Source organism: Pezoporus wallicus, unplaced genomic scaffold (assembly GCF_028554395.1).
Source record: "Pezoporus wallicus isolate ANWC-B61680 ecotype Strahan unplaced genomic scaffold, APGP_CSIRO_Pwel_v1 contig_6464, whole genome shotgun sequence".
NCBI lineage: Eukaryota > Metazoa > Chordata > Aves > Psittaciformes > Psittacidae > Pezoporus > Pezoporus wallicus.
In genome coordinates this window covers 1,034,730-1,059,531 of record NW_026642130.1, presented here as the reverse complement: position 1 = coordinate 1,059,531, position 24,802 = coordinate 1,034,730, and the positions used below count along the sequence as shown (strand labels likewise).

At 40.0% G+C, this 24,802-nt stretch overlaps 1 protein-coding gene across 22 annotated transcripts in view; it reads right to left on the bottom strand.

The window, feature by feature from the left end:
• Window positions 1–1,868: 1,868 nt before the first annotated feature.
• HMBOX1 (homeobox containing 1) overlaps window positions 1,869–24,802 on the bottom strand; it is a 111,598-nt gene continuing 88,664 nt past the window's right edge. For 8 of the 22 annotated variants that reach the window (XM_057427720.1, XM_057427727.1, XM_057427731.1 and 5 more), the window contains 5 exons: window positions 11,622–11,704; window positions 9,129–9,224; window positions 7,371–7,465; window positions 7,033–7,164; window positions 1,869–3,658 (listed from right to left, as the gene is read on the bottom strand). In XM_057427720.1, coding sequence (XP_057283703.1) covers window positions 3,521–3,658; window positions 7,033–7,164; window positions 7,371–7,465; window positions 9,129–9,224; window positions 11,622–11,704 — 544 coding nt within the window. In that variant the 3' untranslated portion in view covers window positions 1,869–3,520. The other 14 variants (XM_057427736.1, XM_057427740.1, XM_057427729.1 and 11 more) reach the window with 14 other exon arrangements.

The window sequence follows — 24,802 nt, the reverse complement described above, 5'->3', positions numbered from 1 at the left end:
AGTGACAAAATAACAGCTACAACTTATTCTACAAAACTATAAGCAATCTGTGCCCATCACAGAAGAAAAGCATCTTAAATAATTTCTTCTCTATTCACAGAACAGTAAGGTAAATCTAGTCTGCCACCAGATCCACTTCAAGGGAACTGACATGAGAACAAATTGCAGTAATTCCAGATTGGCTACAACAAATTCCAACTGAATTGAAAAGCTACAAAAATGAGATCTAATTTTCAAGAAAATCCAGAGATGGAAAACCAACAGCCCCATATTGTGGGAAAAACCCTAAAACAAAGACTGAATTCCAGGACACACTCTCCACCAATTCACTCACTCCAGATTATGTACACTTCTCCTGATATCACCACACCACCATCTGTTCTAGCTAACTCATGAGAAACCAAAAAGCCACCAGCCAACAGCAAATTGTTCAGAATCAAGGAAACAAACTGCCATAAGCACCCTGGTAATGGCTGAAATCTTACACCTTCCTCGTACCTCTCAATGGTTGAAGAAAAGCCAAAACAGGGCCAATCCAGACACTGACACACAGAACTGTCTGATTCCCTAGTTAAGCCATTTGTTACTTTCTCTGGTGAGAAGATGCTGTGGGAAAGCAGAAAACTGGTATTTACCAGGAAGCTACAGACAGGGAGGATCTGTCAAACTCCAGTCATTCACAAGGGGTTTAACTGTTTAACCTTCTGATAGGATATTGATGCGTGATGAGACCAGCTGCTACCTGACAGGGACAAACAGAATTAAGATGAGATTATTCTACATTAGGTGGCATAGACATACAATTTTAATGGTGTCACTTTGACCCTGCATCACATGAACCTATAATCAGGATATAGAAGTTCTAGTACTACTTTTATTCTTCTCTATTGCTTTAAAAAGGCAATGCTTGAAACAATGACTTTTTTTTTAAGATGGTATAGTAAGCAATATTTCTTTTAAAATTACAGCTGTCCAACAGTTTGAGTCTGTTCTTTTTAAAATGAAACAGCCAGAACAAATGGTGGTGGCAAGCTCAGCGTAAAGAGGTCATCGATTATTAAAATCTCCTCACTATAAATCGTGGATGTTGCTTGTCAGCTTGGTGTGTGACTGTGGAATGAGTAAGTAGGTAAAATTCCACAAAGGCTATAGTTTGCTTGATCATTCTGCTGTGCAAAAATAGAAATAAAAGCTCTCCCCATCCTTTCACTCTTTAGTACCAAGACATTCATACACATGTTAAGAAGAAACTTTCCTGCTGCAATGGTCGCTGATCCAATTCCTTTCTTTCCTGAGTCTGCTCTGATGCTACTTACGAATTTTCCAAATCAAGAAATGCAATAAACAGGAAAAAGAAAAAAAAGACAGCTTCATTCTGCTTCAGTGATCGATATCTAAGGAAAGCACATAAATTTTCCAATGAAATCCATAAGTGAAAGACGAGGCCAAGCCCTATCTACACATCTTCAAAGTTACAGAGCAAAGAGGTGCCAACCCTGTGCCCCCTGAAAGTACAAAATCTCCTCCACACTTACCTAAGCAATTTTCATGAGATTCACAGATGTAAAGATGATCTAGTTGGCCTATGCCTTGAAGGGTGTAAACTGGCTATAAACCTGCTGAGGAGCCACATTTTCAGAGTTCACAATGCTATCTGATAGTGAAATGTAAGGAATGGATGAGAACAAGACAAATAACAGCAACTTCCCTTTGTTCCCCCACCTGAAAAGTGGAGGGGAGAAAAGGGAAACCCATCCTTCAGACTGAGCTGTTTTCCTTTTTTTAAGCTATTCCCACGTAAACTGGGAAGATAAAAATGGAATGTTGAGGAAACGCTATGCAAATTTTCATATATCTACATACAAAAATTTACATGGGTTTTTAATTTTTAGTTTTAATGCAACACAGTCCTGCCCATCTCTAACACTTCCCATGCTGTTTCCATTGAAATGCTTCCTCTTACCGGCAGCAGCATATCATTTTATCAGGATGCCAGGAGATCATTTCCACACAATGCTAGCAGATGTAATTTTCTTAGATGCACACACAGTTCATCATTTAGATACTAGATGACAAGGTGATCGCAGGGTGACTCTGTAATGCAAGTTTGCTGTTTGGTATTTTGAATTCTCAAATGATAAAAAAAAGACTTATCAAATATAAATATCTTTAAGAAAAAAGTAACAAAAGTGCTACATATGATCAAGGAAAACAATTCCATTAGTTTCTGCTACTTAAAGTAGGTTTGCTTTACAAATATTACCACATCCATTATCAGTATGGCTTCCAATTATTAATTAAATTGCTCGTAGCCGTATAGCTTTCTCACATCTTAACAAGGACAGAGTAAAGAGAACACAAAACATTCACACCCCATTTCTCATGTAAGAGATCCTCCTGCCTTTAAAGAAACAAAAAGAGTTCATAATTAGGAGAATATTTATGCTATGATGGTTTCCTAGCAAAGGTCAGATGCAAAAGTTCTCCAAGAACCTTCCAGGCTAGTCAGGATGTAGGCATTAGTTACACAGATGTGTAAAAATCCACTCACCCATTTTATGACTTTAATAACCTTCCTGGAAAACACTGCTTTTGAAAGCAGCAAAGTGGAGAGGGGAATAGGGTGGGGACAGAAAAGGTGAGAGGAAGAATAATAGGTGAAATTGTTAATGACAGATCAATAGAGTCTAGACCTCTTCTGAGCAGGCACTGCTAGCCATGCCAAATAATGAATAGTGGTTTTGAGAAGTGGACTGTTGTCCATTAGACATTCAGCTCATTTTTCATATGATTCCAGGCTGGGCTTCAATCATGGTCCCAGAGGCAGAAGGCAGTACTTATCCACTAAGCCACGTAGCTCGTGAGAGTAGAGGATGTCTGTGTTGAATATGTGAACATCAACCAAAATACGTGAATGTGTTTCCAATGGACATTCTCAGCACAGCACCCAAAAGTATATCAAGTCACTGTATGACCAGTGAGGCACGGCTTATTGCAGCTGGAAATGATTTATTCCCATGCTGAAGTGGGGTTTCTAGTGTTCTTTTTACTCTCTGGTGATACTCCCGATCTGGTGTCCATCGACCCTGTGCCACTACCTCAGCTTGCATCCTTTCAGTCTCAGAGAAGGGAAAGCGTACAGACTATTTTTTTAACACGATCTCTAAGGTTATCCAAGGTTTTAAGTGTAGCCTAAGACTTGTAATTGAGGGCTGTCTAAAATACCTGGAAGCACTTTGAATGCTAAGACAGAGCAGCAAGATTTTTCTAGCCACTGGGGCTGGGAGAGGGAGGTTGGTTGGTTGATTGATTATTTACTGGGAATTAATACTGAGAGAGTATATGCAAAGGCTGAGGGCACCATGCCATCTTCACAGAACAAGACCCTAACAGCTAACTGACGTACAAGAAACTGCAAAGTTATACTGTAAGAACACATATTAAGGACTGAGGAAAGTCTGCTAAGGTGCTACGTCTAAAACTAAGTTACGTCTTGCTTTGACCCTCCCCTCTCTTTGTATCAGTCATCGTCTAGAGCTTCTGTCTTGATCTCGTTGGCTCCTTGCCGGGCCAATGCCAAGATGGTGTGGTTTACTGCTGCCATTTCCACGGCTAATGAAATGGGGTCTTGATGGTCACTATGGCTAGTGCTGTCATCCTGTGAATGTAGAAAGGAGAAGAGAGAAGCATTATTACTCCATGAGTACAAAACCCACAGACAAACAAGTGTGTAATGGACTAAGGGCAGTGACTTACACATTCGTTACAGGGGCAGAATTGGAATTGGAAGAAATTTACAAAACTGATTTAGGACTGATATCCCACACTGTGCAGACAAAGGTAAGCAAGGCAAGGAGTGGCACACCCAACTTCTGAGAGGAATTTGAGAGGATAGGGAGGTGGATACTCCGAGGAAATACTAAATTATAAAGACAGAAGTGATACACTAGGTATGTCAGGAAACCAATCTAAGATAGCAAGCACTGTGCACTGCACAAATTCACGCTAGGCTTACATTTTGAATACACAGTTCTGGTCACCCCAATTAAAGAGGACACAATAGAACTAGGAAAGGTAGAGAGAACGGCAACCCTGGGGAGGAGAGGCATGCGGTGGCTTCCTTATGAGGAGAGGCTATAGAGACTCAGGTTCTTCAGTTTGAAAAAGCAATGGCTGGTGGTTGATACGGTAAATGTTTATCACAAATAATTAGTAAATAAAGAACAACTGTTCATGGCTTCTTGTGATCTAACTCACTGGAATGATTCTATACTCCAAAGTGGCAATGGGAAGCTCTGCTTTGCTTATCATGACTGAGTTGTAGGATTCACTGATTTTTAGTTCAGATGAAAGTAAAAATGGCTTTAAAAGGTGGGGTTTAGACAAGTTTAGGGAAAATTTAATCTACTAGAAATTATCAAAGCTGAAAGTGGATACACTGCCTGGTTCAGGAAGCCTCTCAAAACTGCCGACTTCCAGAAGCTAGAGGCTACTATAATAAAATATATATCCTTTAAGAATCCTTTTTCTTTAAATATCACTATTGTCCTCACTCAGAAACAGGATAAAAACCTAAATTAACCCTTGGTCTGAGATAGTATGCTGTGAAGATGCTGAATTCACACATGTATAGGGGAAAAGATGCCAAAAAACTCTTAAGACTGCTAAGAAAGACAGTGCAATGATTTCAGAGGGCTGGAACCAAAGTAATTTAAATACATAGGTGAAGATACTGCCAGGTTCTCCAGTCCACTGAACTATATGTCTCATATTTCTCTGCCTATTTTCTAAAGTGCAAAGTCCCTCAGCTGTAAGAGAACCAGCGTGGTTTTGGTTGAGGTGGCTGGCAAAAAAAAATCTGACACTGAGAAACTCTGCTGCTAAAGTATTGCAGTGAAAATTTTAAACTCAGTGGACTGTTGTGCACATAACATGGTGCATAATGGCATCACAACTGCAGACCTAAAAGGCTGACAATTCTGGCATAAATTTTATACAAGTGTGCATGTCTCACAGTCTACATCAGAAAGAAGGCCTGGTTTTCAATAATAAGGAGACTGCGCAACATCCAAACTCTTAATTCCAGCTGTCAAATGAATCCTTCTAGAACTTCAGGCAAAATCATGGTGTTTTCCCCTCTTTAAAATGGGGTACCAATAGTAACCACACTATGATCCTGCAATTTTTTTTAGCTATTATTATTTACTGAAAGGAAATGATAAACATTTATCAGTCTTCCAACAGCCTTTAAGTGATAAACTTGTGAAATTTAAGGTTTAAAATGTGCATTACGCATTTCAGATTAAGATGGATGACAGGTTGTAAATGCTGAGGGGGACAGAAAATCCAGGATTTGGTAAAGTCCTGAGGTTATTTAAAGGAATACAATCATTTACAACAAATGTCAGGCAAATACTGTTATGTGCACACACTTTTAAGGGCCTCTCAGTAATATTTACTACAGTAAGAAATACAAAGTCCTGACTTCTGGAGTTTTAGGCACTTCATTAGTATTTGGGTGAACTTGGTGTTTTAAGGTTTACCAGAGTTAGCGTGTCACTGTGGAAAAGAGACTTTATGTTTTTAACAGCTAAGGGATGTTAAATGGTCATTAGGAGCCTGCCATTTAATCTGCTTTGCTGCTAATGCCTAATTACACTTCATAGAGAGGCCAGCTAGATTACTGAGAAATGTAATTTTTAAGGGCTCTAAATAAAGACCTTTAAATTTTAATAACCAATCTATTTATCTTTTCAAAGTATTTTGGATAGCACACAGAAAAAAAACATAGTTTGGGAGTCTACATAACACTTCACCTCCTATTCAGGTCCTGCATCTGACTGACATGGAATTATGTGTGCTCAGCAGCAGTTTCAACATATTTTATAGCCATTACAAAGCAGCCTTCCATCACCTAGAGCTGGCAAAGTTGATTCCACCAAATCTGCTGGTGATGACCTATAAGAAAGGCCTGAATACCCATCAGAAGCAGAGCGGCTGGGAATGTGTCTGCCAGATATCTGTTGTACTGGGCCATAGCCAAGTGTGTTAAGGACTCATTCCAGGACACTCGGTTGCTATTACTCTCTACCAGCAGCTTTTGTAGCAGGAGACCTACCTAATTCTCTCAAATCAGTCAATTAAAAGTGATCTGCCCACCCCAGCTGCTGCTGGGTGTAGCACAGAACACAGCTCATGGCAAAACCAGAACTAAGTGAACTGTTGAAGGCCACTGGTGCCAAGCACACACAGCCCTGGGGGGGGTTGGCCAACAATGACACCTGAAGGAAAATTGGGAAGGGGATGCAATACCTGTCAGGAAGGTGTGTGAAGGAAGGGTCACCAACTTTAGGGTAGGTGAGGGCTCAGAGTGCGGGAAGGGGTATTCTTTTGCTAGAGAATTTAAAAAAGAAGTTGCTGTCAAGGGTTAAAAATAACCAAGGAAAATAGAGAATAGGCAAGAGTTAAAATGCAAACATAAAACAAACCAAAAAAAGACAGATAATATGTAAACAATCCAAATAGTTGCACATAGTTGCAGAACAATACAGAACAGGTACAGAGCCAAATAAAAGTCAAACCTCATTTAATCAAACCCCTTCCCCCACCCTTCACCCTTTGTCTGTCAGTGTCTTTGGGATGGATCCTGAGATGCTCCTGAAAGGTACTGCCATAGTCAAAGAGAGGAAGCTCAGTACCTTATAGGAGGGCACTCAGCATCTTGCTGGGCAAGGCTGCCAAAAGGGATTATAAAGTGTACAGAGCAGGGACTTGCCTGGGTGCCAGATAAGCAACTCACAGGAGCTGTAGCACAAGCTGTAAAGGAGACATTTCTTGCAGAAAGAAATAATAAGTGTAAAAGGAAGAGACATGCCTAGTTTGGCAGGGAAGAATGTTGGTGCCTGATATATAGGAGCAACTGTTATAGACCTTTCTTGAGGGTGGATAACTAGAACAGTGTTGGGGGTAAGGAGAGCGTAAGTTATGCATGGTGCACTGGGTGAGTTAACACTCTCCTAACATGTTTCATACATTGCGTGTGGCGTGAATGGTGTAACTTGCTTGTTTGGAGCAGATCCTCCTGTCTTCTTCTACCTTCTCTGCTTCTCTGCCTCCCTCTGAACATCTTCCCTCCTCCTCCCCATTGCGTACTTGCCAAGTGTCCTGTTGTATGACAATAAATCCATGTGGGTGAATACTGGTTGCTTCAACACATTAAAATAGGGTAGCTGTGCTCTTCCACTTCCCCCATTACAGTTAGATAAAAGAAAAACAACAAGAGACATCTGATTTGCGAGAGGTTAAGAGCCTCTTCTTGTTTCAACTGAACTTCCCCTTTATGGGCCATGCAGCTTGGCCACAGTGCTTACCTGCTCCGAGTAGTCATTGCCATCAACATCATCACTGTTGGAATGACCTCCTGGACTCTGTACATCTATTCCATGGCTCTCCAGGATTGCTGCTTCTTCGAAAAAAGCAAATGGATCCCTAATTTATCTGATGCATTATAGTAACTGAAAGTAACTACTTTTTTTTTTTTTTCCAAGAAATTAGAACAACTGGAAGAACAGAGTTAGCTCTTAGCCTATTCCGCTTCACTCTACAGTATTTGGGAAGGTAGCACATGTACAGATACTGGTTTGCCTGAAATCCTTCCCTGCCAACTAACAGACTTGATTTCAAGTAAGAATCCTCCTTTTCCAGCCAATTGTATTAGATATTAGCTTAATGTCTGATGCACTGAAGTGGCAAAAGCATTCCCTGTAGATCTTCTACATAGTTTGGACTGGCAGGATTTGAGGGGGACAGAGAGTATCTGAAGATAGATGGAGAAATTCTTTAAAGCACTTAAGGGATTTAAAAACACACGTCTTCACCTTCCAGTAGGATTCATGCATCTAAAGCTCCCTTCGGTTCTTTTTAATTTCCTTCTAACCCTCCTCCTCAAATTGTACAGATACAGCTACAACTTCACCCACCTTGGACTGACTTTGCTTTATTCACCCTACTCCTTGACAGATTTAAGTTACAGGAAAAAAAATTTAGGTTAAATTTCAATAACACATTAAATGCTGTAAAAAGAATTTTTTCTTGTTCATAAATACGGCAAGAAAAAGCAGATAGGAACAGGACACAACGTTCTGCAGTTGCAAAAATACTGGGTAGTAGACAGGTATGGATTTCTGTTCATCTATGGACTACAAACATAACTCTGCATAGTATCTAAGGAAGTACATAAAATTTTGCACGCACTGCCAAACTTTGTTGGCTCCTGGCCACTAATGTGAGTTTATTCTCATCAGAATGTCTTATGTTTGTTCACATTAGAAGGTGTACATCTTACAAGTTCAGAGTCACTTCTAATTTCCTTACAATCTGCTACTCACACAAAGAACCTGCAGGGCTAACTCTGAAGTGACTTCTGTTTTATCCTGATCAGCGAGAAAAATTACTACTTTATTCCAGCCATTTGTCCCTGTGCAATCCCTTGGAAAGCAGTAAGGAAGACAAGTACAGACTAAGCAGTTGGCTTGAAGAACCTTAGGTCCTAGTGGCTGTATCTGAGACGTAAAACAACTCACTGGACTCTCAGATCCCTGTGGGGTCTCAGGGATGGCAGTAAGAAAGACAGCCTCAGTGGAACACAGACACAAAGAAACCTACAACCAGATAAAAGCTCTTCAAAACATCTACTTTTTTTTTAAACTGCATATTAAGATTGTGCACTTGCCATCATCTCAAAATGCCTTATTTCCCATATTTCACTGCAGATATTTTGAAATTTTAGCTTAGATTTTATTTTGGATACCCAAAGGAGCCCAAGAATAAAGAGATACAATTCTCCTCCCACCATCAAATTCTGTTTCATTTTTAAAACTGATCTTCCAGTAAAACTTCCTAACAGCATCATTTTCCTGCATTGATGATGGATTTCTATAAATTAAACTCCTACCCATATTTCAGGAAAGATCTGGAACAGCATGAGACTAATTTTAATAATTCCTCCACATTTCTACTAAGAATGTCAGAACATCTAGCATTTTCATTAATACAATCTTACGTAATTTCCATCTCTCCTGAGCAAGTATTAGTACTAAACCCTGAAAACAGGTTCTCTGATACATTACCGATATTGGCTCTTCTCTTGATTTCCTTTCTTCTGTTGGCAAACCAGTTGTACACTTTAAGGGAGGTAACTCGTTCCAAATCCGATAACTTTTTCCCTATGAAAGTAATGGGAGGTGGGGAGGAAGAATAAATACAGCATTGTTACTCACTGGGTTCCAGAGGCAGGCAAAAAAGACCATTACACTTGTGATAAACCCCTGAAATAGAAACTGCACTGAAAAGTGCTTATAACTGAAAATAAAGTGAATTTTATGTGAATCAAAGTACTGTGCCCAGATGTTATGGTAATAAACACCAAATATCTCTCTAAAAACAAAGTAGCCTTTCTTCTTTAAAAAAAAAAAAATAATCTGAACTACAGGAATTGTTTTGCAGCTTCAATCAACTAAATCCAGAGCCGTGGGAGAGAATAAAGGGCTGCTTTCCTAGTTCAAGCACAAAACTGAGATTCAAAAAACTCAAATTCAATTCACAGCCCTACCACAAATCGTGTACCTCTGGGCTAGCTCTCTTAGTATGTGCCACAAGGATATAGTTCAATGACGTGTCTTCTTCAGTGGCAAAATGAATGAAGAAATTTTGTGTCATCCTCTCCAATCTGCTTTCCTTCTTCTGAACCACTAGCTGCTGTCGTGCTCCTGCAGCTCTAATCACACCCTCGCAAATGTGCCAGGACACTTGCGATCTTTTGGGAGAACAGGGGTGGATGTTCAAAACCTGATTGCTGGAGTTTTCATGCTTAAACCAGCAAAAAAAATGCCAGCCACCACCAGCCAGCTACAGGAAACACTGCCTTTTGCTGATCACCAACAGAAAAGAGGGAATGCAAGCACATAGTGGAAACCTCTTCAGCTGGCCTTGACCTTATCTAAAATATTGGATGTAGCTGCATCCTCAGTCCTCTGCAGGCTATGTGGGGATGAGACTCCCCTACTTCAGACTGTCTCTCAATAGTTTATTTATTCAGCATACAAAGCATTTATGTAATTGCAGCAATCTGAAAACTTAAATAGGTAAGGAGAGATGAGACAAGTGAAATTAAAATCTGGAAACAGACAGCTATGCTGTTTACTAATGCTGTGCATCAGTACCACTCACAAGATTTTATTGATCCTGAGACACAATGTGTTCAAACCGTTTTTTCCAAGTTACTTAACCAAACAGCAGCACAGCCAAGAATAAAATCCCGACCTCTGCCTGATCGATCATTCTGGTAAAGACAAGAGGCAACATATACAAGTTGTGACAAGAGAAATTTTGACTAAGTATTAGGAAAAAGTATTTTGCCATGAGAGTGGCTCAACATCGTAGAATGGGGGCCCAGAGGTACCTCTGGTTTGGGAGATATTCAAAACTGAACAAGATGAAGCCCTGAGCAACCTAACCTAACTGGTCCTGCCTGACCAGGTGAACTCCGGAGGTCACTTCCAGCCTATATTGCTCTATCATTCTGTGCTGTTCTGTGACTGTACCAGTGTCCAGGAGTCATGCCCTGGCCTCTTTTTTTTTGCGTTAATTTTTATTCTGGTTATGTAAAATTGAAATATCCAAAATAGAAGTTCTGAAAACTGTAAATGTACAGTCAGCAAACCTAAGTGAACGCAGGTGTACTCACTAATACTACACTGAATATTCATGTCTCTAACAGAATCACAGAATGGTTTGGGTTGGAAAGGACCTTAAAGCTCATCCAGTTCCAATCCCTCTGCCACAGGCAGGGACACCTTGTATTAGACCAGGCTGCTCAAAGCCCCTTCCATTAGCTGCGCTAAGGTTTCCCTGGAGACTTCTCTTCTACAGGCTGAACAGCCAAAGCCCTCTCAGACTGTCTTCTCTCTTAAGTATGACAAACAACACAAAAAGTGCAATTTTTTTTTTTTTTTACCCAAATCCAAGTTCCCCTATTAGTACAGAGATTCTAATATAAGACCCTTGTCTACAAGCTGTAAAGAAAATTGAAAGCTGGGAAAGCTGTGCTCCTTTCTCCTCTGACGACCTGCTCTATAATCTCCAGCAAGCCTCAGCCTCTGAACCTAAAACTTCCCATCTGTAAAAAGGAATCAGTAAAACACAGTTTTGTGGAGTGTAAAATTCTCAGACTGCTACTGAATGCTTAGATAAGTATTTTGAAATAACTGAACATAAAGAATGAAATCCTTCCAGACATGTTTATTTTGTTAGCAATGCCATTTACCATGCTGTATAAATGAAAGGTTCAGATGCACAACTTGTACTTCATATCTCAAATGGTGGGAATTTAAGTTGCACACATTGGCATTTAGGTTTGAAACTTGCACTGGCTGTCACGTTCATCCCAGTACAGCAGCTCTGAACAACATGAGTCATAGACTGCTCACGAAAAAGCCTACTACTAGTTGAGAGCAGTGCATTTGTTAGTAACAGCCATAAAATGAGATGTGCTGAATTTAGCCGGAGATGTTGAAATCTAATTGCAGTTGCCTTTGGAAAGGACACCATGATCAGCTCCTCACCTGGCTTTTGTATAACTGCATTACAGGCGTTTGCAATTTCTTCTCTCTTTGCCTCATCTGGATATTGATTCTCATTGAAGTAACTGCAAGAGGGAAAACAAAAAAAGGTTGGTAATTTTTATCAGAAATAAAGAGCATGAAGGCTCCAAAGCAGCTTCATTAAAGGTGCCAGCTGCTAGTTTATGCACAGAAGCAGCGAATTTTATGTAAACCTGTATATGCACAAGGTAGTATGTGCATGCATTCATATCCACCAAGTGGATAAACCTTCCCAAATGCCTCAAGTAAATAAATATTATCTCAGTATCTGCAATGTCACCTCAGCATTTGGAATACTGCACTTGGAGATATAACACAGTAGGCAATGCTACGAATATGCGAATTATGACTGTCAAGTGAAGCAGAATCATCATGTCAAAAGACATCATAGGCCACACCTCTGCCTCTGTTTATTATCATTTACTTATTGTTTTACCCTGCCTAAGGATAGCTTAGGCAGCATCCTACAAATAAAGGAGCTGTTCAATATTTATGCTGATCCCTGAGTTAATATATACACACATACATATATATATATAACACACAAACACACACAAATAGTGCACCCTTTAAACAGATATGGTCTGAAGATTACACAGCCTAAATTACACAGTAACACAGTAAGATTTCTAGAGTCAGGTATGTTTACTTTTTTAAAAATCACAATTTAAAAATTTTAAATCTTCCCCAGAACATAGAGTATAGCATACTCCAACAGTATTTTTTTCTGAATAATCATGATTTTATTGTACTTTATATGCAGTAAACATCCTATAAAAGTTAAACTGTTTTCTCTTTTATTTCATTTAAGTGCTTTACAAATTTTAATGAACTGATTTACATTCTACAGAGCTTATCAGATTTGCATTAAAACCAACAAAAAGTCCTGTTTACTTCAATGGACTCTGATAAGCATGCCGTAAGCAGAGACTACCACATTTTTTTTCTGTAGATTGTCCATAATACGCAATCCTAGGAATTCTTTGATCAACTTTGATCAGCAGCAGGTTCAGCTGTTGGACAGCTGCTCTGGCTTTTCAAATAACATATTTCCTTATTCCTCAGATCATTTGGTACTAGGAGATTCAGGCATATTTAGGCAATTGTCCTCAACATAAAAAGGACATGGAACTGTTGGAACAAGTCCAGAGAAGGGCCACGAGGATGATCAGGGGACTGGAGCACCTCCCATATTAAGACAGGCTGAGGAAGTTGGGGCTGTTCAGCCTGGAGAAGAGAAGGCTGCGTGTGATTTAGCATAAGGTGTCCCTGCCCACGGCAGGGGGGTTGGAACTAGATGATCTTAAGGTCCTTTCCAACCCTAACTATTCTATGATTCTATAATTATTATTTTCCATGGTCATAGTTCTCCTCCGGTGGATCACCCCAGCACAGTCACTTTCTACAGAAACCTGGAATCTGTTCCATGTAGCAACTGTTTCTGTCCACGCTTCTTTTGAACATTCCCTTTGCATTTTAGCTACTACTTCATCCTGTTGGTCACAGTGTTATGTACAGTTGCAACTATACTAACAAATGAGGTCCTATTTCAAAGTCACTATACACCGACTAAGAGAAATTAGCATGAGCATAGCTAGTTACACTGTTAATGTACTTCCACTTGATTTGATAGCTTAGCAAACGAAACCACAGAAATAGATCTGTCTTCACAAATTGAAGGGCAGGCTATGTCTATACTACCCATTTGGGCTTTGGAGGCAATCGCATTTACATGTGAACATCAACTACTACTTCCCTGGACCTTCAAGTTGCTCTTATGAAGTAAATCCTGAGAGAATGACCATAACTGCAATTCTCACTATGCTTGCTCCTACTCTGAAAAAGCTGCTGAGATTTTGCCATTAGAGCTGAGATGAGGATGCCTGGTTACACTCACTTTCTGGGAAGGTTCAAGTACACAGGGCTATCAAGTCTGGCACTGTTACCAACAGAATTCTCACTGAATTATCAGCAAGAGAGTTTCTTTCTCCCCTCCGAGCAGTGCCCGCAGTCTCTGTGTATGGTATTTTTTAAAGTATATTCTTTTCTCTTCCAGACATATTATCCTTTCTATTATTATAAGCCTTTGAAGTGATATGTGTGTCTATCTTAACTTACAAAATTCTGTTCAAAGGGGTCATGTTCTCGACAAAGACTTTTTTGGAGAGCTTGATAAACAGAGCAGAAAATGTTTTTTCTAGTAGTTAGCTATGGAAGCAGAAGCTCAGGACCCTAGTCCAGCTGCCCCATGAAAGAGTCTCATCTCTCTCACCTACAAAATAGAACACTTTCTGCCTGTAGCTATGAACTATTTCCTCATAAGTGCCATAAGATAAAGGAACAAAAAAGTCAAGACATCACAGCTGAAAACTGCACTACTATTCACACAAATATATTGGATGACCTGGAGTTCTAATAAAGTACCCAGGTCATCACTATGTGTACAAAAATTAACTTGGCAAATTCTGGTAGCCATAACAGCTATTTTATGGCTTCCCTTTGCTGAATCTTATTTATTTTGTTTACAGATACTTGTCAAAAAATCAAGAAAAAATACCACAAAAGAAACCAGAAATTAGAAACCTGATGGATCTATACAGTGATGTACTAAAACCAGAAGGTGAAACCATGGTATCATGTGATATTATGGATGTAGATCCCCTACGGTCCCCAAGTTGCTAGACAATGCCTAACTTTATGGAAGAAATGACAAAAGATGTAAAATTAAGGAACCATATATAATTTAACTGCCCATTCTTATGTTGATGCAAGAAAAGACAAGACAAGAGGCACTAGCGTGATCCTTTTCTTGGCACATAACTAAATACCATCCTCTTCTAGCAAGCACAGACTGCTGTACACTTCTGCTGGGTCTAACAACAAGGCTCAAGTTTTCTAAAACAACAAAAATTAGGCTCAGGTTTACAGTTCTTTGAGGTAGCAGGAAATTTCCCTGTGATAGAGCTAACTTTCAGAACTGGACAATGAATGAGACACCTTTCCTGGCAACCAACGACTGTAGTCCAATCATTTTTGTGATTTTGAAAAAACTCGTTGCTGAAACAGTGATTTTAAACTCATTTTACACCTGAATAAACGACACACATTTTAAACATAGTTTTTATCATTCTGAAACACTTTAATTCCAACATTTTTTTTTAAATGTAAATGTCCCAAAATTTCTACAAGAAAAGTGATTCCCACTTGAAAACCTGAATTTCTTTTCACCCTGAAATCCAGTTTTCTGACGAAAAAAAAAACAGGCAAACAAAAAAAAAAACAAACAAAAAAACCCTGGAAAAATAAAACAACAACCCCAGCCTGCCCCAAATTTGAGTTTTCAGGCAGCTCTCCTGGTAAGTAAGAAATTTTAATGGAAATCACAAAGCTAAGCAGGTACCAGAGGAGAGCTGGAAGGGCACTATCGGAGTTGTTAAATTCAGTTTCTGCAAGTGACACAGTAATTTTAGAACCTGTCTCTTACTCCTTATCCACATTCATGATATGCTTCCTTCCTCCTTCCCCCACAGATTCAAGCTGCCTGTAAACTTGTTCAACCGGCAACTCATGCTCCCCAAAACTGTATCTTCTGATACTGTACTTCTTCATCACCACATTGTGCTTTTAACCTTTGACAGAGTGTAAGCTGGTTTTATCAGAGAAGAGATGATACTCAGGAGTCTTCTGTCTGAAAGGAAAAGGTCTCATGTAGCTACCGATAACCAAAACCATGCAACCTCAACAGTAAGAACTGATCTTCATGCTCAGCTTCAAAATTTGCCATAAACGCACACTACCAACATGTCACGTTTAATTCTCATCACTTATTTCAATGTCCTAATGGGACTTAGAGCAACCTGGTCTAGTGGAAGGTGTCCCTGTCCATGGCAGAGGGGTGGAACTAGATGATCTTTAGGGTCCCTTCCAACCCAAACCATCCTGTGATTCTCTGATTTCTGGGGTGATATACCATGACACAAAGAATAAAATTCAAAGACTTCCAACACTTCTGGAAAGGAAGGGAGAATAACTGAGTTTTCAAGATAGGGAAGTCATGGAAAAAAAAAATTATCATTGACTGTTTCAGTTTGCTCAAGTAGACGTTGTGAAAACACAGTTCTCCTTGCAAGCAGGAAATTTAATTAGTATGCCTCCAGTTTTGTTTCTTACCAGCCAGGTATACCTTTGCTAAGGGAAAGAACATAGCATGCTCTTCATAGCTACAAACAGCCTGTTCACCATCTGAAAAGTTCCTAAAAAATAAAGATGAAAAATATAAAGCAACGTGAACTTAAAAGTGGGGGTAAAAAAAGCAGAAAGAAAATAAAAAAAAAAAGGAAATAAAAAGAGCAGGCACAAGAAATAAACCCTGCAAAGGCACACTGCTTTCTAGACAAAGGGCAGCTGTCAGCTGAATACCTTCAATGAAGAAACCAAATGATCTCTTTTGTGGGAAATGACAGTGGAGGATTAAAATGAAAAGTGGCCAAATAATTTACATGAGATGAGAATCCATATGATGGTAAAGAATGTAGATATCCTTGAAGCAGTTTCATTTCAATAACACTGAAGCCTAGAAAAATTGCAGATTCAGAGAAACCCTTTTTCTTTCAGGGATAATGTGCTTAGGACAATGACGGAAAGAGAATCCATCTCAGCCCCGGGCTCTGTAATGGAAGAAAACGCATTTCCCCCCCTCCTTTACCAAGGTGCCCCTATCTGAATTCCTGCAATAGCTGCCAATCTTTTTTTGCTTGGCTGTATGGCTTCTGTTATCCAGGCTTAGATATCAGATGCATTAAGCAATGCCTCTGTAGTGTTTCTGATAATCCACAGTGGAAGTTTTGCTGCTTCCTATCATTTTTGCAGCTGTCAGGGAAGGGTTTGATATGACCCAACGTATGGAGTAGTGGAAGGACGGCCAGGTTGGATGCTTTTTTATATGTCTGGATGTTAGACACAAACAGATGAAAACACAGAAATGCTCAAAAGACCCTGGGCTGGGGAAAAGCTTAGTTTACAGCATGACATAACGGTTAAAGCTTCAAAGTGTGCAAGTGATTCAAAGTAGAAAGGCTCAAATGTGTTACAGGATAACAATTCACTGTGAGTCAGCTGTTACAGCAGAATTACGCACACTTCGAGGTGAGGTAATTCAGGTACGTGTACACCAGGGCAGTCTCACTGAAAGAAGGATAATTTACCTTGCAATTAGTGGTAGGTAAGAACACGGAGATGGATATTTATTGAAGAACAGCGAACGTGCTGCAAGTTCACTCCCTCATTTAAGTTTGCAAATAATTATTTCACTCCCCCATTTTGTATTTGCACCTCTGGGTTCCACTTTCATCAATGCAGGAAGCACCTGCAAGTGAAACATCCCAGCACGCTAGCACAGGCTCCTGCTTCACACAGGTGAAAGGAATGGTCTTATCTGCTCCCTCATTCCCTTTTAGTGGGAAGGTTTTCTGCCCAACTGCTTCTCTGGTCCAGCTTCTCACCCATGCCAGGAGCAGTGGTTGTGCAGCCAAGAGAGGCGGGGAGGAGATGGCTGAAACACGCAGCTGGGATCAGCTCCCTCAATGACAGCTCACGCACATCCCCTTCAACTGATACTAAAAGCAAAGCCTGAGTGATGGGCTCGGCGGCTGGCGCAGGGACACATGGAAAAAAAAAGAACTGCCCATTTTCCCCAGCTCCCATCTGACCCCTGGTGATAAACAGAAGATCTTGCTGCCACCAGGGACCGAGCTCCCTGCCAAAACCTCTGGTGTCTCAAAATACACGAGAGTGCAAGCTGCTCTTTTGTCTTTGATAAGACTGCCTGTAATTTCAGCTCCCTATCTAGTTTCCCTTCCAACGGTACCTCTGCTTTTCACTGACAAGTTACATAAAACACTCGAATATAGTTACCTACTTTATCTCTCATTAGTATGTTTATCAACATACTATCACCCAGTAGCAAGAGGTCATTGTTTCAGTCATTGTGGCTTTTAACAGAACTATTATTCATGCTGTCAAATCAATGGAAATATTTCTGAAGTTAGTCTGTCATCTGTGCCTGAGATCTTATCTCTGTGTGGCATGAGACAGACTGTCAGAGAAGTGACACTCTAAGCATAATCTCATTGGAAAGTGTAATGACTAGTTTATTTCCCAGTAAATACTAACCAGGAATATCACTAATGCCATTTTCAGCAAGGTCAACAGATGACACCATCTATTTTATCTACCGATATTCCTACAGATTCTATAACAACAGCACGTGTCAACTAAACAGTTTGCTTCACAATACACAGTAATTTCTATTTTAGACAGCAAAATTAAAGCTCTAAGATATTCTCTACACATATAAACTCTGATGGAGCTGAGAATTACACTGAAGACACCATCTTCTCTTTCCCCCCAAGACTGCAAAACATAACCACCAGTGTAGTTGCTACAGGAAACATCTGGTGAGCCACTTCTGCACTTGAGATCAGCCAAGGATGAGAGAACTGCAGCTCTCTGGATGCCAGGAGATGAACTCGAATCTCAGGATTCCTGCAGCATCAGCTCAAACAGACCTTCCATCCAGGCAAAAGACAAATGTGAAAAAAATCCCAACCCCATAAAAAACACTGATGAACACGATTGCTACAGCTCTACTATTTCCCCTATAGCATTATCATTTCTTTAAGTCTATGGATTTAAAGGACTGTAGAACCACTGTAGGACTCTAGCTTGACCTCTTCTACAGCACTGACCAGGTTTCTCAGCAATCTTGGCATTAAGCCTAGATATTCTGCTCCACCTACAGAGCTACCCAGGCCTAGCAAAAAATTCGGCATTTTATCCAATGCAGAATCTACCATTACTTTAAGTAAGCTTTGGAACCAAATTGTGAAAATCCTCATTCTTTAAAATCTGCATCTTGTTCCCCGCTTGGGCTTTCAACCCCAGCATATTGCCATACTCTTTGTCCAGCGAGAAAACAGTTTCTAAGTCTCTTACTATAAGAGAAGTTTCATTCCTTCTTGGAATGAAAGTGCAAATCTGGAGGAGAGATCTCAACAGTACTAGATCACTTAGAGCACCACATATATATAAACTATTTCACAAGTCAGTATGTGCCTGTGTACGTACATTGCACAGTCATTTCAGTACACATTTAAAAAACCCTTGTACAACAGAGGTGACTATTCTGGTTTTATAAATCAGTGCCTAAACTTTGAGACAGTCATTTTACTGACGTTTCTTAGCAGGAATCTACTCTGCAATGTAGATTAAACTGCCAAAAAATACACCTTGCACTGGAGTGCATAAAACTGTATGACCTTCAATGCTACTATAACATCAAGTTTCTCTGACTTTTTAGAAATCATTTTCTCAGTATTTTGACAGCATTCTCAAGCATCACAATCCTATCAAGCTATTAATATTATCCTAAAATTTGTTTAAAACCAGAATTAATTGATAATGGCTCTGAAAGCCTCACACTTCCAAAAGATAATCTAAGGCTCCTAATCTATAGCACCCTACTGTTGAGATAATTAACAATTAAAAAAAGAATAGTAAAGACATTGGAGGTGGCGATTTACTCATCCCTGTAATTGGATTTGGTGATAAGAATATTTTTGAAATGACACAACATCTGAGTAGATAGATTTGGAGTTTTCAGCACTTTGAAACATACAGGTACTTTCCACTGAAGGCACCCTGACAACTCCCGAAACCAACACAGTAACTAAATTGTTCACAAAATGAAAGAGGGGGAAAAAAAAAAAAAAAGAAATAAAAGATGGAATTTTTATAAGCCACCCACTAACTAACACATCAAGACAAGATAAAGTGACAATTGTTCAATAACCGGTTGGTGTGAGTATACGGCACCTTCAAAGCTCTTCCTAACAAGGCATCTAAGCATGAATAATAGTATCTCCTGTTCTCCTTTATTTACCTGCAATATTTAAATTGAGGCCTACACACTACAAAGATGTATATGTGCATTAAATCCTCTGGACTTAACCGACTCATAATATCAAGACAACTGGGAAACAAACATCTCATCTACACTAACTTCATACAGGGGAAGTTAATTCAGTTACATCCTTTGGATCATCTAGTTCTCACATGGCAAGCAAAGCTAAGACAGGGTCAGTACCTGGGTGCAACATCCTCAAAAAGTGATGAGAAATCAATTTGTGAAGAAATCAGACTTGGCATTTAAGAGCCACCCACTTGTAAGGGCTGTTTTGCTGCCTGGTGACCCACCCTTCCAATGAGACTTATGGAGATGAGATACTACTTGCAAGAAAACAGAGGATTTCAACACTGCCACAGATGGGGCAGCCACAGCTTCTCTGGGCAACCTGTGCCCGCACCTCATCACCTTCAGAAGGAAGACCTGCTTCTTAAGACCTCATCCAAATCTTCCTCTGTCAGTTAAAAGTCATTCCCCATTGTCCCGTCCCCACAGGCCCTTGTCCAAAGCCCCTCTCCAGCTTTCTTGTCAGCCCCTTTAGGCACTGGAAGATGCTCTAAGGTCTCCCTGAAGCCTTTTACTTTCCAGGCTGAACAAGCCCAGCTCTCTCAGCCTGTCTACACAGCAGAGATGCTCCAGCCCTCAGAGCATCTTCTTGGCCTCTTTTGGACTCGATACAACAGTAATGGGGAGAATGCCCTCCCTTGACTGTATTGAACTATTGAAGAAAATATTAAACTCATCAGAGCCAGAACTGTTTTCAGCTCATCTAAAGAAAGATATTTCTAGAACAATAGCCTAGTTTTGCCTCAGAGGGAAGTTCAGCACTAGATCACAAAAAATGTATGTACAGAATGTCAAGTGTAAGCAGTAAGGTCCCTCAAATTGTTATTAGCTTAGCCTCAGTAAGGCCATGTTTTTCAAAAATCTATAGTCCTTCTGGCTGTGAAGCTTGAAGTCTCACTTTGTCCTAAGCCTCCAGGAATAAAAATACCAGTCATGAGATTTGTGATAAAGCTTAGTATGAACTGACAACTTCCAACATCATCACTAGCATTTCCCTTCAAAGAAGTTTTTTATTTTCAATTTCCCAGCATTGGACAGACTCAGCTCAGAAGCACACAGACCACCACTGCTGGTGCCTTTTCAGAAAATAAAAATTGATTAACTTACAAAAGGATCCTACAGGATTCAAAATACAAGATCAGGCCAATTCTACAGGATATCTAATGCCTAAGGTCAAAAGGCTCAGGATCAAAGCTTCTGTTTTAGGGATCATTACATGTATTTTCCCTAATACCTTGTACCTCCAAGATCTGGACAAGAACTATTATTTGTTTTAATTGCTCTACAGACACAAAGCAGAAAAAGGTGTTGTTGCTTTTTTTTAAAAAAAAATCAATCTATTCTCTGCCTTGGAACCTAAATACAATGCAACAGGTGGATATAAGCAAATGAGAACAAAATTAATGAATCAGCATAGCCAGCATGTCTGTTGATTAAACTACTATGGTGTCAAGACCAACTTCATGATGTTCATTGTAGCCATGAAAGCAAATGAAAAGGGATAAGGCAAGTTTTAAAGCAATGAGGTAGCTTTGTGGATCCTTGAAGAATACTACTTCTCAAGTCTGGCATCTTTATTTGTACAGATTATTCCATGACCATTCGCCCTCTGTGGGGAACGGAAATAGCTGAGCTTATGATCCAACTTTCTGTAATTTTATTTTTTTTCAAATAGGAGTGCAAATAGTTACCTTGGAAATAATACGCTCCAAGGACTCTTCTCATTAAAGAACACCCATCATGCTCCATATTTCAAAAGTGCTTTCTATAACCAGATCATAAACTCCTTTAAAATTGTGTTCAATATTATTGGAAGAATTTACAGGTAGAAGAACAGCAAAGTTAAAACATAGACACAGACACAAGAAACCAGCCACAGAGCCGTGTAATCAATCCACAGCTCCTTCCTCCTAGATTTGTGCTTCCTATCACAAGCCATGTTTTTTGCAGTGTGCTTCTTTTTAAATGTCATTGCCACTCCAGCTCAGAATAGCCAAGCTCCCTGGGGACAGCGTCTTTAGAAGCCATGACTTGCACAGTCCCGGTAGTGATGCTCTCAAAACAACTGAGAAGTTGTTGATTATATGCCCTACGTCTAGAAAAATGAACTATTCTTACAACTTCTGGACTTCAGTAGAAGCATTTGATACAGTTACAAATGGGAAATTATTCATGTAAAAGACAAAGAGTACAATTGTAAGATAGTATAGAAAGGAAATGTATAAGAAGGAACAGGGCTGAAAAGTTGAAATAATGGCTTGGAAGATGGATATCAGTGATATTCCTGAAGTATCATCTTTGGAGTATCTTAAGAATGAAACACTTAATGATCTTGACACAAAGTATGAACATGGTAATGAAATCTGCTGATGACAAAGTCAGAAGCCATGTCAATACACTGAATTTGAAGCACCATAAAAAGTAATAGGCAATCCTAAGGGCAAGAACTAAAAAGAAATTTAACAGCACAGTATGCAAGGTCATACAGTTTGGGAACGACAACTTCTCATATACACCAAAAGATCATGGGCTGTAAAGATTGTTTTCTGTTAACTATGACCAAAAGACACAATGCAACAAAACCACCAAAAAGGCAAAGCCTGATACAGCTAAGGATGCCAGCTCTTTGCAGTCCAGAAAGAAAAGTATTAAAATGCTTGCATGAGAGTATGTACAATCCTGGTCTCCCACATTCAAGGAAGATGAATTTAAAACTGAAATTCTAAATGATCAATTGACAACAGTGGAACAGAAAGCCTGTGTTGCAGGAGACACAGCATGTTTTACCTGAGCAAAACTTAAGGCAGGTTTTGGTTTACCATAAATGCATGAAGGGGGCTAACATTGGAGACAAGAAATGGAGGTACGGATTTATTTAGTTAAATGATAATACTGATCTGAGAACAATGGGTCCCAAAATCTCAGGAGTTTAGATATCTAGCTGCTGAAATGGTAAGAGCCTGCTGGGTAGCCGTCTCCTGATGGCCTTTTTGTACCCTTGGCTACACCTGCTTCTGAGAGAGGGAATTTAATCAATTTATGAAAAGCTTATAAAGGCTGAGTGAAACAAAAAAAGCTGGACATTAACCTGGAAATCCCAGTCCAATGCTCCTGTGATTAAGAGAAAATCAAGGGGCATTTAGAAACTGAGAGCAAGCCAGCCTATGCATATAATAGGCAACAAACCAGGTGACTTTTTCTGTATCTTTTGTGCTTATGTGCCCTATTATTTATTTTGTTTATAAGAAAATCATATTAAAAAAGCTCTTTGGAACAGATCCATGTCTTCTATTCAGTTGAAAGAGATCCTCACAAACAGCACAGTATTAAAAGAAAAAAAAGTAAAATTTACGCATGTTGCAAAGGAAAATCAAACTAAAAAAGGTCAATTGTACTATCCTGAACCACCAAAAAAAAAAAGGATAAAAAGGATGTGGTAGTGACTTTTGTGGTTAAAGCCCATATGGTTCTCTGATAAAGCACTCTTTTTAACTCTGTTTAAAGCGCTCCGCAGTCTGACCAAGTGCCCATAAATACATGATGCAACATACTTAAGAGTTTTACTTAGGAATTTTCCTCCCTCGCTATTCCTTGTAATTACTCTCTTTATTACTTATATAAAGACCTCACATCTGTTACTAGATGGCAGAAGTTCTTTTCACTGAGGTAGGTTTGGACTCTGTTCAGAGAGTAGCTGCAGTGCGAGTCAGCAGGAACACTTTGCATACTTCCAGAAACCAGGAATGGGCAAACCCAACAGTGTTTTGGGCTGGATGGTGCTCATGTATGCTCCATGCTGACAGCTGGCTCCATCAAAGCAAGAGGTGACAGGGTGTCAACCTGATTACTAATTCCTTCTGAATGCTTTCCAGATCACTCAAGAAGTTAATTTTGTAATTCACTTAAGTGGTTTATTCCATGGATATTACTACATACAGGTCAGGGAAATCACACTGTGAGCGATGACTGTCCCTTTTAGCTGAGCTTCGACCTGGAATGACCCTTCTTGTCAGGACAGGGCTACTTACTTCTTTCTCAGGACTTTAAGCAGGCTGAAAAGGAGCCAAAAGCAGAATGCTCATATCTTTATGGTCACTTATGCCTGTCATTGCCCAGGGAGCCATTTGCCTCCAGGCTGAACACGCCCAACTCTCTCAGCCCTCGTCATAGCAGAGCTGCTCCAGCCCTTGGAGCACCTTTGTGGCCTCCTCTGGACTTGCTCCAACAGCTCCACGTGCTTCTTATTTTGGGGCCCAGAGTGGGATGCAGGACTGCAGGGTCGAGGGGCAGTTCTCACCAGAGTGGAGCAGAGGGGGAGAATCCTCTCCCTCCACCTGCTGGTCATGCTGCTGGTGATGCAGCCGAGGACACGGATGGTTTCTGGGCTCAAGCACACGCTGCTGGGTCATGTTGAGCTTCTCAGCGATCAACACCCCCAACTCATTCTCCTCACGGCTGCTCTCAATTCAGTCTCTGCCCAGCCTGTGCTTGGAATTGTGCTTGGGACTGCCCCAAGACAGGTGCAGGACCTTGCCCTTATCTGATCACACTGAGTGAGCACACTCCCAAGCTCCTTCAGTACAGAGAGACAGTAGAATGCCACTGTTACACCCTTGCACATGCAAAGACACACCACCTTTACCTGGGCTGCAATATGATCAAGAAATTTTGTTCCAGACAGCCTACAATAAATAGTCATTATAAAGCAGCTACAAAATACAGACAATGTGCCAGGGTCCAGTTCACACAGTTTCCATGACAAGCATGCCATGACCTTCCCTGCCCCCTGAATTCATTTTAACAGGTAAGAAAATCACATTGTAGCTAAATATGAGCTTTTTTTTACTATTTGGTTCTGTACATTAAACAGAACAGTCATAGGAAGAACCCTAGCGTTGCCACAGAAGAAAGCTCAAAGAAAGATAACCGACAGCACTAGACTTGTACTTTTACACTCCTTACAGCAAGCAGTATCCAGAGGTCTCAATGTGACTGTAGAGAGCCCACTGCACCAGGATCTGTATACAAGCAGAATGCAAGCCCTTGGCTCAGCAAACTTGTAACCTAAAATGACTGGCGTTAACAGTTACACTAAATGATATTCTGCAAAGTC